At 49.2% G+C, this 12,209-nt stretch overlaps 1 protein-coding gene and 1 pseudogene across 2 annotated transcripts in view; both read right to left on the minus strand.

Moving 5' to 3' along the window:
* The window catches only part of PPP2R1A (protein phosphatase 2 scaffold subunit Aalpha), a 33,374-nt gene extending 26,190 nt beyond the window's left edge, over positions 1 to 7,184 (minus strand). Inside the window, exon 1 of the mRNA XM_082436506.1 lies at positions 6,972 to 7,184. Within this exon, the coding sequence (XP_082292632.1) occupies positions 6,972 to 7,049 (78 nt within the window). The 5' untranslated portion in view covers positions 7,050 to 7,184. The remainder of the gene's footprint in view (positions 1 to 6,971) is intronic.
* Positions 1 to 12,209, minus strand: part of LOC309648279 (vomeronasal type-1 receptor 4-like) — a 103,356-nt pseudogene that overhangs the window by 69,119 nt on the left and 22,028 nt on the right. The window lies entirely within an intron of this gene.

Raw genomic sequence — 12,209 nt, forward strand, 5'->3', positions numbered from 1 at the left:
CGCAACAAAGAGTAGCCCCCGCTGGCCGCAACTAGAGAAAGCCTGCATGCAGCAATGAAGACCCAACAGAGCCAAAACAAAAAAAATGTCCTAAACATCCTTCCACCTCATTCCATGAAGAATCATGTTTTTAAATGAACATAATGGTGTGTGGGTATGTGTGGGTAGATGGGTGTGAAAAGTTCTGCATCACCCAAGAGTGAAATGGGCACCATAATCTCTATTTCTGGAGGTTTTTTTTTTTTTTTTTTTTTTTTTTAAAGTAACGAATGAGCAGGTACTCTGCCTTCACCAATCAGCTAAAGGTCTCCAGATAAATCCCAGGCCCCTCAAAGCTTGAGTTTCCTCACTGTAAGATGGTTATTACAACAATGCCTGCCTCACAGGATTGCTGGGATAATCAAATAAGGAAGACACAGAGACAGAGCCTGGCACGTAGCAAGCACCCAAGTGTTAACCGTTATTCTCATCGTTATTTCTCACGTATTTGTACTTCTTGAGCAGGGGAAAGAAAAAGGTAAATTGAAACAGAAAAAGTAATCTCACCACCTCCCTGGAAACTGCGGCCCAAACAAATACTTCCCTAGCAGTTTGCCTGGCGTTATAATGATTTATGGGTGTGCCTGTGCCCCCATTTGGAAGGTGACTTGTCTCTGGGATGAGGAAGGGACACGACTATGAGCAACTGGTGACTCCTGAACCTAGTACTGGGCTGGGCACACCAAAAAGCAAGAATAGGGCTTCCCTGGTGGCGCAGTGGTTGAGAGTCTGCCTGCCGATGCGGGGGACACGGGTTCGAGCCCTGGTCTGGGAAGATCCCACATGCCGCGGAGCGACTGGGCCCGTGAGCCACAATTACTGAGCCTGCGCGTCTGGAGCCTGTGCTCCGCAACGAGAGAGGCCGCGATAGTGAGAGGCCCGCGCACCGCGATGAAGAGTGGTCCCCACTTGCCGCAGCTGGAGAAAGCCCTCGCACAGAAACGAAGACTCAACAGTCATAAATAAATAAATAAATAAATAAAAGAACGTGAATTTCTTTAAAAAAAAAAATAGAAAATATGAGCTAATGATGATAATATAGACTTAATGGTAGATTTAAAAAAAAAAAAAAGCAAAAATATAAATATTTTTCAAGTTTTTAAAAATGCAGGTCCCCCAGTGAAGGCATGGCAGAGCCTGGAACTTGAACCCATGTTCTTCACCATCACCCTACACCAACTTCTCTTTTTTAAACTCTCAGAGGGCAGCCTTATTCCTAAGTTCTGCCTCAAATCCCCATGTACTCCCTGAAAAGAAGTCGGAGGCCGTGCTGTCACGTTTCTAAGATGAGGACGCAGGGGCATATGCTGCCGTGATGTCTTTGACCGTGGTGAGTACCTGCTGTCTTTACAGTTAATCTCATTTAATCCTCACAACAGCCCTGCCAGGTGGGTCTTCCACCGTTTTCCTCATTTAACAAGAAAATCAAGGCCCAGAAGAGTTGAGTAACTCGTAAAGTGGCCAGTCCAGGATCTGAAATCCTGGACTGTGTCCACCCAAGGCACTGTCTCCTCTGTGTCTCCTCTGGGCCTACACGCTGTCCCCACAGGGCCCCAGCTCGGTGGTGAAGAGTGCTGCCCTGAAACCCAGTGCCCTTGGCTAAGTCCTAGTTTCAGTATTTACTGGGTGGTGTGACAATGATTGAGTAGCCTTACGTAAAAAAAATGGGAAGAATTTCAGACTGAAGATTCATAGTCACATTCAGAATCTGATTTAAACAAGCTAACTGTAAAAGAACACTTCTGGAACAATCAGAGAAATCTGATTATGAACCGACTACTAGATGATACCAAAGAATCACTGTAAAAACTTTGTTAGCTATGATAAAAAAACAAAACAAAAACTTTGTTAGCTATGATAACGGCATTGTGGTTATTAAATGTCTGTTGTTTTATAGGTACATAACGAAATATGTAGGAGAAAATATCTGGGGCCTGGGATTTATTTTTAGAATAGTCAAAAAAAAAAAAAACGGGGGGGGGGGCGGTGAGAAGGATGAGGAACCGGTGAAAAAATGTGTAAAACTTTTAAAAAACTGCTGAATCTGGATTTGGTACTATTTTCTCTGTTGTTTGAAATTTGACAATCAAAACACATTTACTGGAAAGAAACGTAGCACCTATCTCAGATGTCTTTTAGCAGGCTGGCATACAGCAGGGTTTCTCAGCCCTGGCACCACTGCCCTCTGGGGCGGGGTCGTCCTCTGCGGCGGGGAGGGGCCCGGGCAGCGCAGGATGTCGGGCACCATCGCTGGTCTCTCCCCCGCTAGCTGCCTGCAGCACTGCCCCCGCCAGTCGTGACAACCAAAAACATCCCCGGACATCTGTCCCCTGGTAAGAACCGCTGCTCTAGAGTAACCATTAGAAGAATAGTTTTTAAAATGCTGCACCTCACCTCGGACAATTGAGGCCCTCGTTATTTCACCACCACCACCGGCAGACATTTAATGAAAACTTAAAATACATCCAGCACTGTTCTAAGCGTTTTCTATGTACTAAACTATTTAATCCTCCCAACACTCCTCTTAACTGCTAAATTAAAAATTATTCCCATTTTTTTCTTTTTCTTTTTTTTTTTTTTTTTGCCAAGCCGCGCAGCTTGAGGGATCCTGGTTCCCCAAGTACGGACAGAACCCCGGGCCCACGGCAGTGAAAGTGCCGAGTCCCAACCACTGGACCACCAGGGAATTCCCTATTCCCTTTTACAGGTGAGAAAACTGAGGCAGAGGGCTTCCCTGGTGGCGCAGTGGTTGAGAGTCTGCCTGCCAATGCAGGGGACACGGGTTCGAGCCCTGGTCTGGGAGGATCCCACATGCCGCGGAGCAACTAGGCCCGTGAGCCACAATTACTGAGCCTGCGCGTCTGGAGCCTGTGCTCCGCAACAAGAGAGGCCACGAGAGTGAGAGGCCCGCGCACCGCGATGAAGAGTGGCCCCCACTTGCCACAACTAGAGAAAGCCCTCGCACAGAAACGAAGACCCAACACAGCCATAAATAAATAAATTAATTAATAAAATAAAATAAAATAAAATAAATTTAAAAAAAAAAGAAACGTTTCACATATAAAAAAAAAAAAAAGAAAACTGAGGCAGAGACAGTATTAGTAACACAGAAACCTGGCCTCTCAACCAGTGGACCACATTTTAAGAAACATGGTGCCCCAAACACCCTTGAGATAATGCAATCCAGCCACGGCCTCTTACTGGCTGGGGAGGCGATCTCTTTGCAGCTCACTTTCCCAAGTATAAAACCACAAGCTACCATGACAACCGAACAAGGTCATCACTTACTGAACGCCTTCTCTGAGGCAGCCACTTAACATGCCAATTCCGCTGCAACTTCCCAACCAGGTAGATGCTGCTTCCTCATCATTATTCCTTACAGATGAGGAATCTGGACCCAAAAAAGGGGAAGGCACTGGTGCAGGGCACAAAGGGAGCAAACTGGTAGAGATGGGATTCAAACCTCCGTCATCCCTGACTCCTCCTCCTTCCACATCACTCACCACAGCGCATCCAATCCATCAGCAAATCTCAACAACCCTCCTTTTCAGGATACCCCCAATCCCACCACTTCCCCCTACCTGCCTGCCAGCGCTGGTCCTGGCTGCTCTGCAACGGCATCCTGGTAAGTCTGTCTGCTCCTGCCCGGCCCCTACTCGGCGGCCAGAAGTCAGAGCGTGTCATTTCTCTACGCGAAGCCTTGAACTGGCTCCCCCGCCTCAGCAGAGTCTCTGCCCTGCCGGTCCACGGGCCTCACCTGACCTAGCCCTGGATTAGTCCTCACCTGCCACCGCTCTGCCAGTCACTGAGCTGCAACCACCACGCCGCCTTGTTGTTCTCGAACGCACTGAGCATGCTCCCATCTCAGGGAGCCAACACGCGCCTGGCACTCCTTACGCATTTCCTGAATAAATAATTCCCCTTCAGACTTCAATGCAATAAAAGTAACAAATAAACAAAAAGAAAAATTAAATTACTTGAAAATGTTAAAAAAAAAAAAAAGCACTTCACCACCATCCTCTAACTCCTACCACTTTCCCTCTCAATCTCGACCTTCCAACCCAGCGACTATGGTATGCAGAATAATGGCCTCCCAAAGATGTCCATATCCTGAGCCCTAGAAGCTGTATGTCACTTTACATGGCAACAGGGACTTGGCAGGTGTGATCAAGGTTAAGGACCTTGAGATGGGGAGAGTATCCTGGATTACCCAGGTGGGCCCAATCTCATCACGTGGATCCTTAAAATCAGAGACCCTCTGCCGGTTGGTCAGAAGGAGATGTGACTACAGTAGAACGGTCACAGAGACACAACGCTGCTGGCTTTAGAGATGGACAAAGGGGCCACAAGCCAAGAAATGCGGGCAGCCTCCAGAACCTGGAAAATGGTAAAGACACGGATTCTCCTCTAGAGCCTCCAGAAAGGACTATATAATCCTGCCAACACTGTGATTTTAGCCCAGTGAGACCCGTGTTAAGACTACTGACCTCCAGAAGTGTGAGATAATAAATCTGTGTTCTTTTAAACCACTACGTTTACCTCAGGACTTTCCCATAGAGGGCTTCTCGCAGTCTCATCACGAGGGACATTTTGGCTGGATGATCCTTTGCTGGGGAGGCGGTCCTATGCATTGTACGTTTGGCAGATCCCTGACCTCTATCCACTAGACGCCAGGAGCACTTCCCCAGTTGTGACAAGCAAAAATGTCTCCAGACGTTGCCAATGTCCCCTCGTGGGCAAAAATCACCCTGGGTTGAGAGCCAGTGGCATTATTAGTCTCCTCTGTCTTCCGGGAAGGCTCTTCCCCATCTTCTTTTGGGAGCTGACTCCTTCTTCTGGTCTGGTCTTAAACGCTGCGTCCTCACAGGGTTTTCCTGACTGACCTTCTTAAGATGAATCCTCCCCACCCCACTCTGTGCTTGCTGGGTACTCTGCCCAGAGAGCCTCAAGGCCCCTTCCCCTGCCCCCTTCGCATCTTTGCTCAGACACCACCTTCTCAGCAAGGCCTTCCATGACCCCTCTGAAGCCGCATTCTCCACCTGCTTTCTTTATTTTTTCCATAGTATGTATCCCCCTCTAGCATAATGTGTATTTTCCATATTGTCTTGTTTATTGCCTTTTTTTAAATTAATAGCTACTTTATTTATTTATGGCAGTGTTGGGTCTTCGTTTCTGTGCGAGGGCTTTCTCTAGTTGCGGCGAGCGGGGGCCACTCTTCATCGCGGTGCGCGGGCCTCTCACTATCGCGGCCTCTCTCGCTGCGGAGCACAGGCTCCAGACGCGCAGGCTCAGTAGTTGTGGCTCACGGGCCTAGTCGCTCCATGGCATGTGGGATCCTCCCAGACCAGGGCTCGAACCCGTGTCCCCTGCATTGGCAGGCAGATTCCTAACCACTGCGCCACCAGGGAAGCCCTTGTTTATTGTCTTTTTCCCCTCTCTACAAGGTAAGCTCCACAAGGCCAGATTTTGTCTGACTTTTCCCCTGTTGTACACCTGTGCCTAGAACAGTGCCCAACACTGAGCAGAGGCCCAATAATTTTTACTGACTCATTATCACAACATTCTGCTGTTTCCTGCCCACCACGTCTCATACGTGTGAATAATGTATTCGGTTCCGTTTCACATCTGTCTCTTGTATAACAACTGGCATCACCATCAATCACATCCTCAGCACCACAGCTGATATGTGGCAGGTGTCTATTGAACAAACGAATTCCTACAACAGCCCTATGAGTCAGACAATCACCTGTATCTGAGAGAAAAAACCGAGGCTTGGAGAGATTAACTTGCCCATGTCAATCAGCAAGAAGTGCAAGAGCCAAGAGCACAACCTCTGCCTGTCTGACTACTGAACAAGAGTCACAGAGCCGGAACCTCGGAGGCTGGGCCAGTGCAACCCGCTCAACTTCATAAACGGGGAAATTGAGGCCCACATGCGAACTCTTCAGTCACCACTCCCCATAATTACAGCTCGCACTTATTGGACCTTTACAACAGACCAGGCGCCATTCTACGTGACTCATATTATTAACTCGTTCAGTCCCTCAGAACCACCCAATGAGGCCGGGACTATTATTAGACCACAGTCTACGCAAATCAGAGGCCCAGATCCGTGAGGTAATCGGCACAAGGTCACTCGGCGGGTGAGAGGCGGGGCTGGGATGGGCAAACCCTAGAACCCTAGCTCTTCTCAATCCCTCGCCGGCTGGCCTCAGGGCCCTGAGCCCCCCTCTCCCCCTCACCAGAAATGTTAGCCCGTTTAGTACACTGCCCACCCCCCAGATAATGGGAGGCTCCCCGAAGGGGGGCGACTTTCCACCTCGTAATTTGCTGCTGAATTTAGCTAGTTGCCCCCCTTGGGAATGGGCTTTTCGCCTCCCTCTTCCCTTCGGGGATCTACAGCACAAGTGGAGGCGGGTGGGAGGGCAGGAATTAGAAAGTCAGCTTTCACATCTCAGTCCCCATTTGGAGGGCTTACCCCACAGCGCTGAGCCCCAGCAGGGAGAAAACCTACCCGGGTCCCCATCAACCAGGCGGCCCCTCCCCAACTCGGAGCAAGTCACGCGCCCACCCCATCCCCAAGGGGCCATTCAAGGGCCGCCGCCAATCACCGAGCCCTCCCCTCGCCTCTCCCCGACCCAGTCGTCCGAGCCCCTCCTGGGCCGCGGCCCCCAAGGCCCGGGGCCGCCGCGCGCACCTGGCAGGCCCGGGACCCTCCAAGCTCGCCCTCGCTCCCGCCCGCCGCTGGGCCGACACCCAATCCTGGGCGCCGTCTCATTGAGTCCAGGGACCGAAAAAGATGAGAGCGGAACGCTGATTGGCCGCCGCCCCCTTCCGCCACTCTCAGAGAACACTGAACCCTCTCCCCGAGGGACGCCCGTGCTCCCAGGTCCCCCTTCCCGTCTTCCCCAAGTCCCCCGTTGCCTCCGGACCTGAACATCCTCGTTGCGGAGCTCGTCTATGAGCACCGCGATGGGGTAGAGCGAATCGTCGCCGTCGGCCGCCGCCATCTTGGCTCCGTCCTGTTCCTGTCAGACTGCGGCCAGCGCCTTACTAAAACGGCAGTAGGCAGAGGCTGGGCTGGGAGGAGGAAAAGAGGGCGTGGGGACGCCCGAGCCACTTTACAGGGGCTGCCCCACAGTCATTGCCCAATGACCGGGCCTTGCCTGCGTTTCTTTGGTCCGAACAAATGAAGTCCCGCCTACCACCTATTTGCCATTGGCCGAAGAGACGACCTTAAGTTTCCCAGAGCCTAGAAGAGGGAGAAGAGGAAACGGAAGTACGCAGTATCTTAGCGACAAAGATTGTGCCCGCCTACGTCGCCACTAACAACGGCCTAGACGAGCAGTTGTTTCTAGCCAATGAGGGGCAGGATTGGGAGGTGGCGAAGCCCGTTTTCCGAGTCCCGGAGAAAGCTTCTGCGAGTGCGTTGCTAGGAGTGCGTGACGTCATGGGGGGGGGGTGGGGAAACCAGAACAGTCTGCAGGTTTCGGCTTGGGAGGCAATGGCCCCTCCGGCTGGCGGGCGGACTCCCAGAGCCTTTGTGCGGGAGGAGGAGAGAGTGAGTCTTTCATTTCTGCCTTATTATGCCGAGGCCCAGAGAAGGGTGGCGACTTGCCTTACTCTCTGGATAAAACTCACGCCCCTCAGGCTGGTATGTGGATCTGCTTACCGAACGCACGTCTCCCACCTCCCCTTTTTACTCTTCAGCGGTTCTGGAAAATTAGCTACCTGAGCACATCATGCTTTTTCATGCCAACAAGTCTTTGCCCAAACCGTACGTTCTATTTGGAGAGCAGTTCCTATTAAATTGTCCGATCTCTACGTAAATATCTCCCCTTCCCTTCTTCTCTTTAGGCTTGGTCCTCAAGCCCCAGAGCCACATAATCAGTTCTCTCAGAATTCCTATCCCTTGGCTGGGGCTGTGACCGTCCACAGCGTGAGAGCAGGGTTGGGGCTGACGAATCTCTGTTCCTTGCCTCAACACAGCCCCTCACCCGCAATTTTAGAACCACGCTAACAGAGTTGGGGGATGGGGAGGCCTGGGATGCACCTTCCCCCTTATCGTGTCACTTCAAGGTAACAGCTGAGCTAGGACTCCAGGACAGGTCCAGGCATCTTTTCCAAAGACCCCTTACCCACTCCAGTTAGGAAACTGCTCCCTATAAAAGGGGGCGGGAGGGTGGGGGGGGAGACGTTGCCTATTTCAATCCTTGCCCTCCTTATTCCCAGGATCTTTCCCCCAACCCAACCCTGCCAGCCCACTGAGACTACAGGTTCCTTAGCTAAAGATGCACTTTAAATACCTTAGAATTTTATTTGTCAGTTATACCTCAGTAAAGCACCCCCCCCCCCACCAAAAAAAAAAAGTCCCAAGTGTGCCTTGCAGAGATAGTCTCTGCATTGGACAGATGCAGTCAGCAGCTTGATTCTGGTCAGACTCTTCAAAGAACAGGCCCTGACCATGAGCATGTAAATGAGTGACCCAGACAATTCTCTCAGCACTGCAATTTGTTTGTTTCCACAGTTCACATCCTAAAAGAGGGATGTCCAAGTGGCACACTAAACACCTGTGTGCCCCTTGGACACAGTGGCAGCAGTCCAGGTCTCTGGCCAGTGATGAGAACAATCACATCTGCTTTCTATTCTTGCAGAGCTGGCACTAAGACTAACCAGCCACAGTGGCCCAGGGGACACCTTTAGGTTTCAACTTACTTAAACCATCCGTATAGTCAGACCACGCATTTAGGGAAGTCTCAGAGGACTGAGGGTTGGTAGTGCCAGTGGCTTTGGGTACAGTGTAGAGCTTAAAATTTCCCCCAAAGGGAGAGGTACCACTTATTCCTGTAAAGCCAAGATGTTGCTGGAGCCAGTCTGGGTTCATTCTTGAATAAGTGCTTTGCATGAGATGCAGGACTTTGGGGGCCCTTCCTACCTTGCTGGTAGTGGAGTCCAAGTTGATTCATCCCCAGATTTGGAATATCAAGCCAGAGAGTCACAAGGCTTCTACATATCAGGCTTCAGTTTTGAGGCGCATTTACTAGCAAGCTAATTACTGCTTTTTAAAAGCAGTGCACCTGTTAGTATTGTCAGAGTGGCCCTGAGTTCATAAAGCAATGGGGACTTTTAGGTGGAGGCTGCATCCCTTTGCCAGAGGCTCTAACTGACAAAATCATCAGGACACTGTCTCCCATGTCCCAGGAGTCTAGCAAGGGCCGAGCCTCCTTTGGATAATGGGGAGTCAAAGACAACAGTTTTTCCTTCACTGCTGGAAGGATTGAGTATTGTAATGAGTCCCACTGAGTCCCATTAAACTTTCGCTGGAAAACAGGACTTGAATTTGGTCAGGTTATATCAGCTGCCCCAACTGGCAGAGATGTGATGACAAGTTAGACACGGCTGTGGAGACTGGGGCCTCTCACTTGCCAACAAAGAGAATATCATTTATATAATGAAAACTTTGTACATCAGAGGTTAGTGGCACTTGATTGAAATCCTTACCCACCCTCTGTTACCTCTGGTGACAAGTAAAAAGGTAGTTTGTCTCACTAACACTTGTCTACCAGCATCTCACCCTTACTGGAATACTCACCTCTGGCCCCTGTGGGATAGGGAAACACAAGCATGTAACACAACAATTCCTGATATATTCTGATGTAGAATGTTGAATTTTTCCAAAGGATCCTGCTGTGGTCTGTTTGTGTGCACTCAAAATTCAAATATTGAAACCTAACCCCCAAGGTGACGGTATTAGGAGGTGAAGCCTTTGCCAGGTGATTAGGTCATTGAGGGCAGAGCCCTCATGAATGGGATTATAATGACCTTTCAAAAGAGGCCTGAGAGAGCCTTGCCCCCTTCTGCCTTGTGAAGATACAACAAGAAGTCTGCAACCCAGAAGAGGGCCCTCACCTGACCATGCTGGCACCTTCATCTCAGACTTCCAGCCTCTAGGAGATATAAATTGATGTTTATGAGCCACCCAGTCTGTGGACTTTTTTTTTATAGCAGCCCAAACAGACTGAGATAGACCCCCAGCCACCTCATCGATTTAGCTTCCGTCTGCAATTGTGATAATGCACTAAGGCTGTTCGTTGTATGGCTCAGTCACTACCCCATCCTCATTGCCAAGACTTTCAAGACATGTAAAGGGTGTAAGATTTTACCCCATTTGCAAACCAAGTTACTTGCCAGTTTCACAGATGCCGGCACAAGACGTGAGACGCCTGGGACTGAGACAGAGTATTATTATTTGTGGCACAACAGGCAGCAAGAGCTTCAAGGTCACACCTGTCCCCACTGCTCCCACAAGCCCCATGGGGGCCATGCAAAGAGGTCCCAGTGGACGCCGCACACAAAGTGGGGTTTCGTGTCACAGATGGAGAACATTATGCTTAAGAAATCCTCATCTTTTAATGTGGATTATAAGTACACCAGCCAACCTTTGCCTGTGAGGAAGGCATTCTCTTTATTATATTAGTTAGGTAACGAATCTGCCCTTGCCCCCAAGACAGACACTACTGCTGTCTTCCAAGGCTGTTATACAAAAACCCTTTCAAAATAGTCCAGAACAGAAGCTGATATAAGACATGAAAAAAAAAAAAAAATCGAGAGGCTCATGGAGAACTGTCTCCCGATAAGGTGCACCTTCCCCTTCAACTTTTGGGAAAAAGTGAGTAAAAAGATTCATTGAAGATTTCTGATACCAAGACTGACCTTGGTTGTGTGGTGCTGTGCGATTGTTAAAAGACTGGACAAGTAAGAAAGAGACAGATTTATCAGGAGACTTTGTGGGTGAGGTGACATTAACCTGGGTGAGCAGTGAGAGGTGAGAGCAAATGAAAGAATAATGTCACATATTCTGAATGAACTGAAATTTGCTGGCTTATCAGAAGAATGTATGATTCCCTGTCCACACATACAACAATTCTGGACGGATTGCTGATCTAAATTTTAAAGCCAAATAAAAATTTTAAAACAAAGGCAAACATCTCTGTAGTCTTGGAATGGGGAAATATATTTTTTTTAATTTTATTTATTTATTTATTTATTTTTGGCTGTGTTGGGTCTTCGTTTCTGTGCAAGGGCTTTCTCTAGTTGCGGCAAGCGGGGGCCACTCCTCATCGCGGTGCGCGGGCCTCTCACCATCGCGGCCTCTCTTGTTGCGGAGCACAGGCTCCAGACGCGCAGGCTCAGCAGTTGTGGCTCACGGGCCCAGTTACTCTGCGGCATGTGGGATCTTCCCAGACCAGGGCTCGAACCCGTGTCCCCTGCACTGGCAGGCAGATTCTCAACCACTGCGCCACCAGGGAAGCCCCCGGGAAATATTTCTTAAACAGAATAATAAACATTATAAAGGAGCAAATATTAAGTTACATTAAAATTAAGGCTTTCTCCTCATTGGCACACACACTCACACATGCACACAGGAAGACAGAGAGAACATGAGATAAAGGAAATCAAGAACGGCATCATGGGGCTTCCCTGGTGGCGCAGTGGGTGAGAGTCTGCCTGCCAATGCAGGGGACACGGGTTCGAGCCCTGGTCTGGGAAGATCCCACATGCCGCGGAGCAACTGGGCCCGTGAGCCACAACTGCTGAGCCTGCGCGTCTGGAGCCTGTGCTCCGCAACAAGAGAGGCCGCGATAGTGAGAGGCCCGCGCACCGCGATGAAGAGTGGCCCCTGCTTGCCACAACTAGAGAAAGCCCTCGCACAGAAACGAAGACCCAACACAGCCATAAATAAATAAATAAATAAATTAAAAAAAAAAAAAAAAAAAAAAAAAGATATACGCACCTCAAAGTTCATAGCAGCATTATTTAAATAGCCAAGGTATGGAAGCAAATTGAATTACCAACAGATGAATGGATAAAGAATATTGTGATATATATATAGATATATATGTACACATACACAATAGAATACTACTCAGCAGTAAAAAATAATGAAAATTTGCAATTTGCAACAACATGGATGGACTTGGAGGGCATTATGCTTAGTAAATATGTCAGACAGAGAAAGACAAATACTACATGATATAACTTGTATGTGGAATCTAAAAAATAGAACAAACTAGTGAATATAACAAAAAAGAAACAGGGACTTCCCTGGTGGTGCAGTGGTTAAGAATCCGCCTGTCAATGCAGGGGACACGGGTTCAAGCCCTGGTCCG

Source organism: Balaenoptera physalus, assembly GCF_965194825.1.
Source record: "Balaenoptera physalus genome assembly, chromosome: 19".
Taxonomy (NCBI): domain Eukaryota; kingdom Metazoa; phylum Chordata; class Mammalia; order Artiodactyla; family Balaenopteridae; genus Balaenoptera; species Balaenoptera physalus.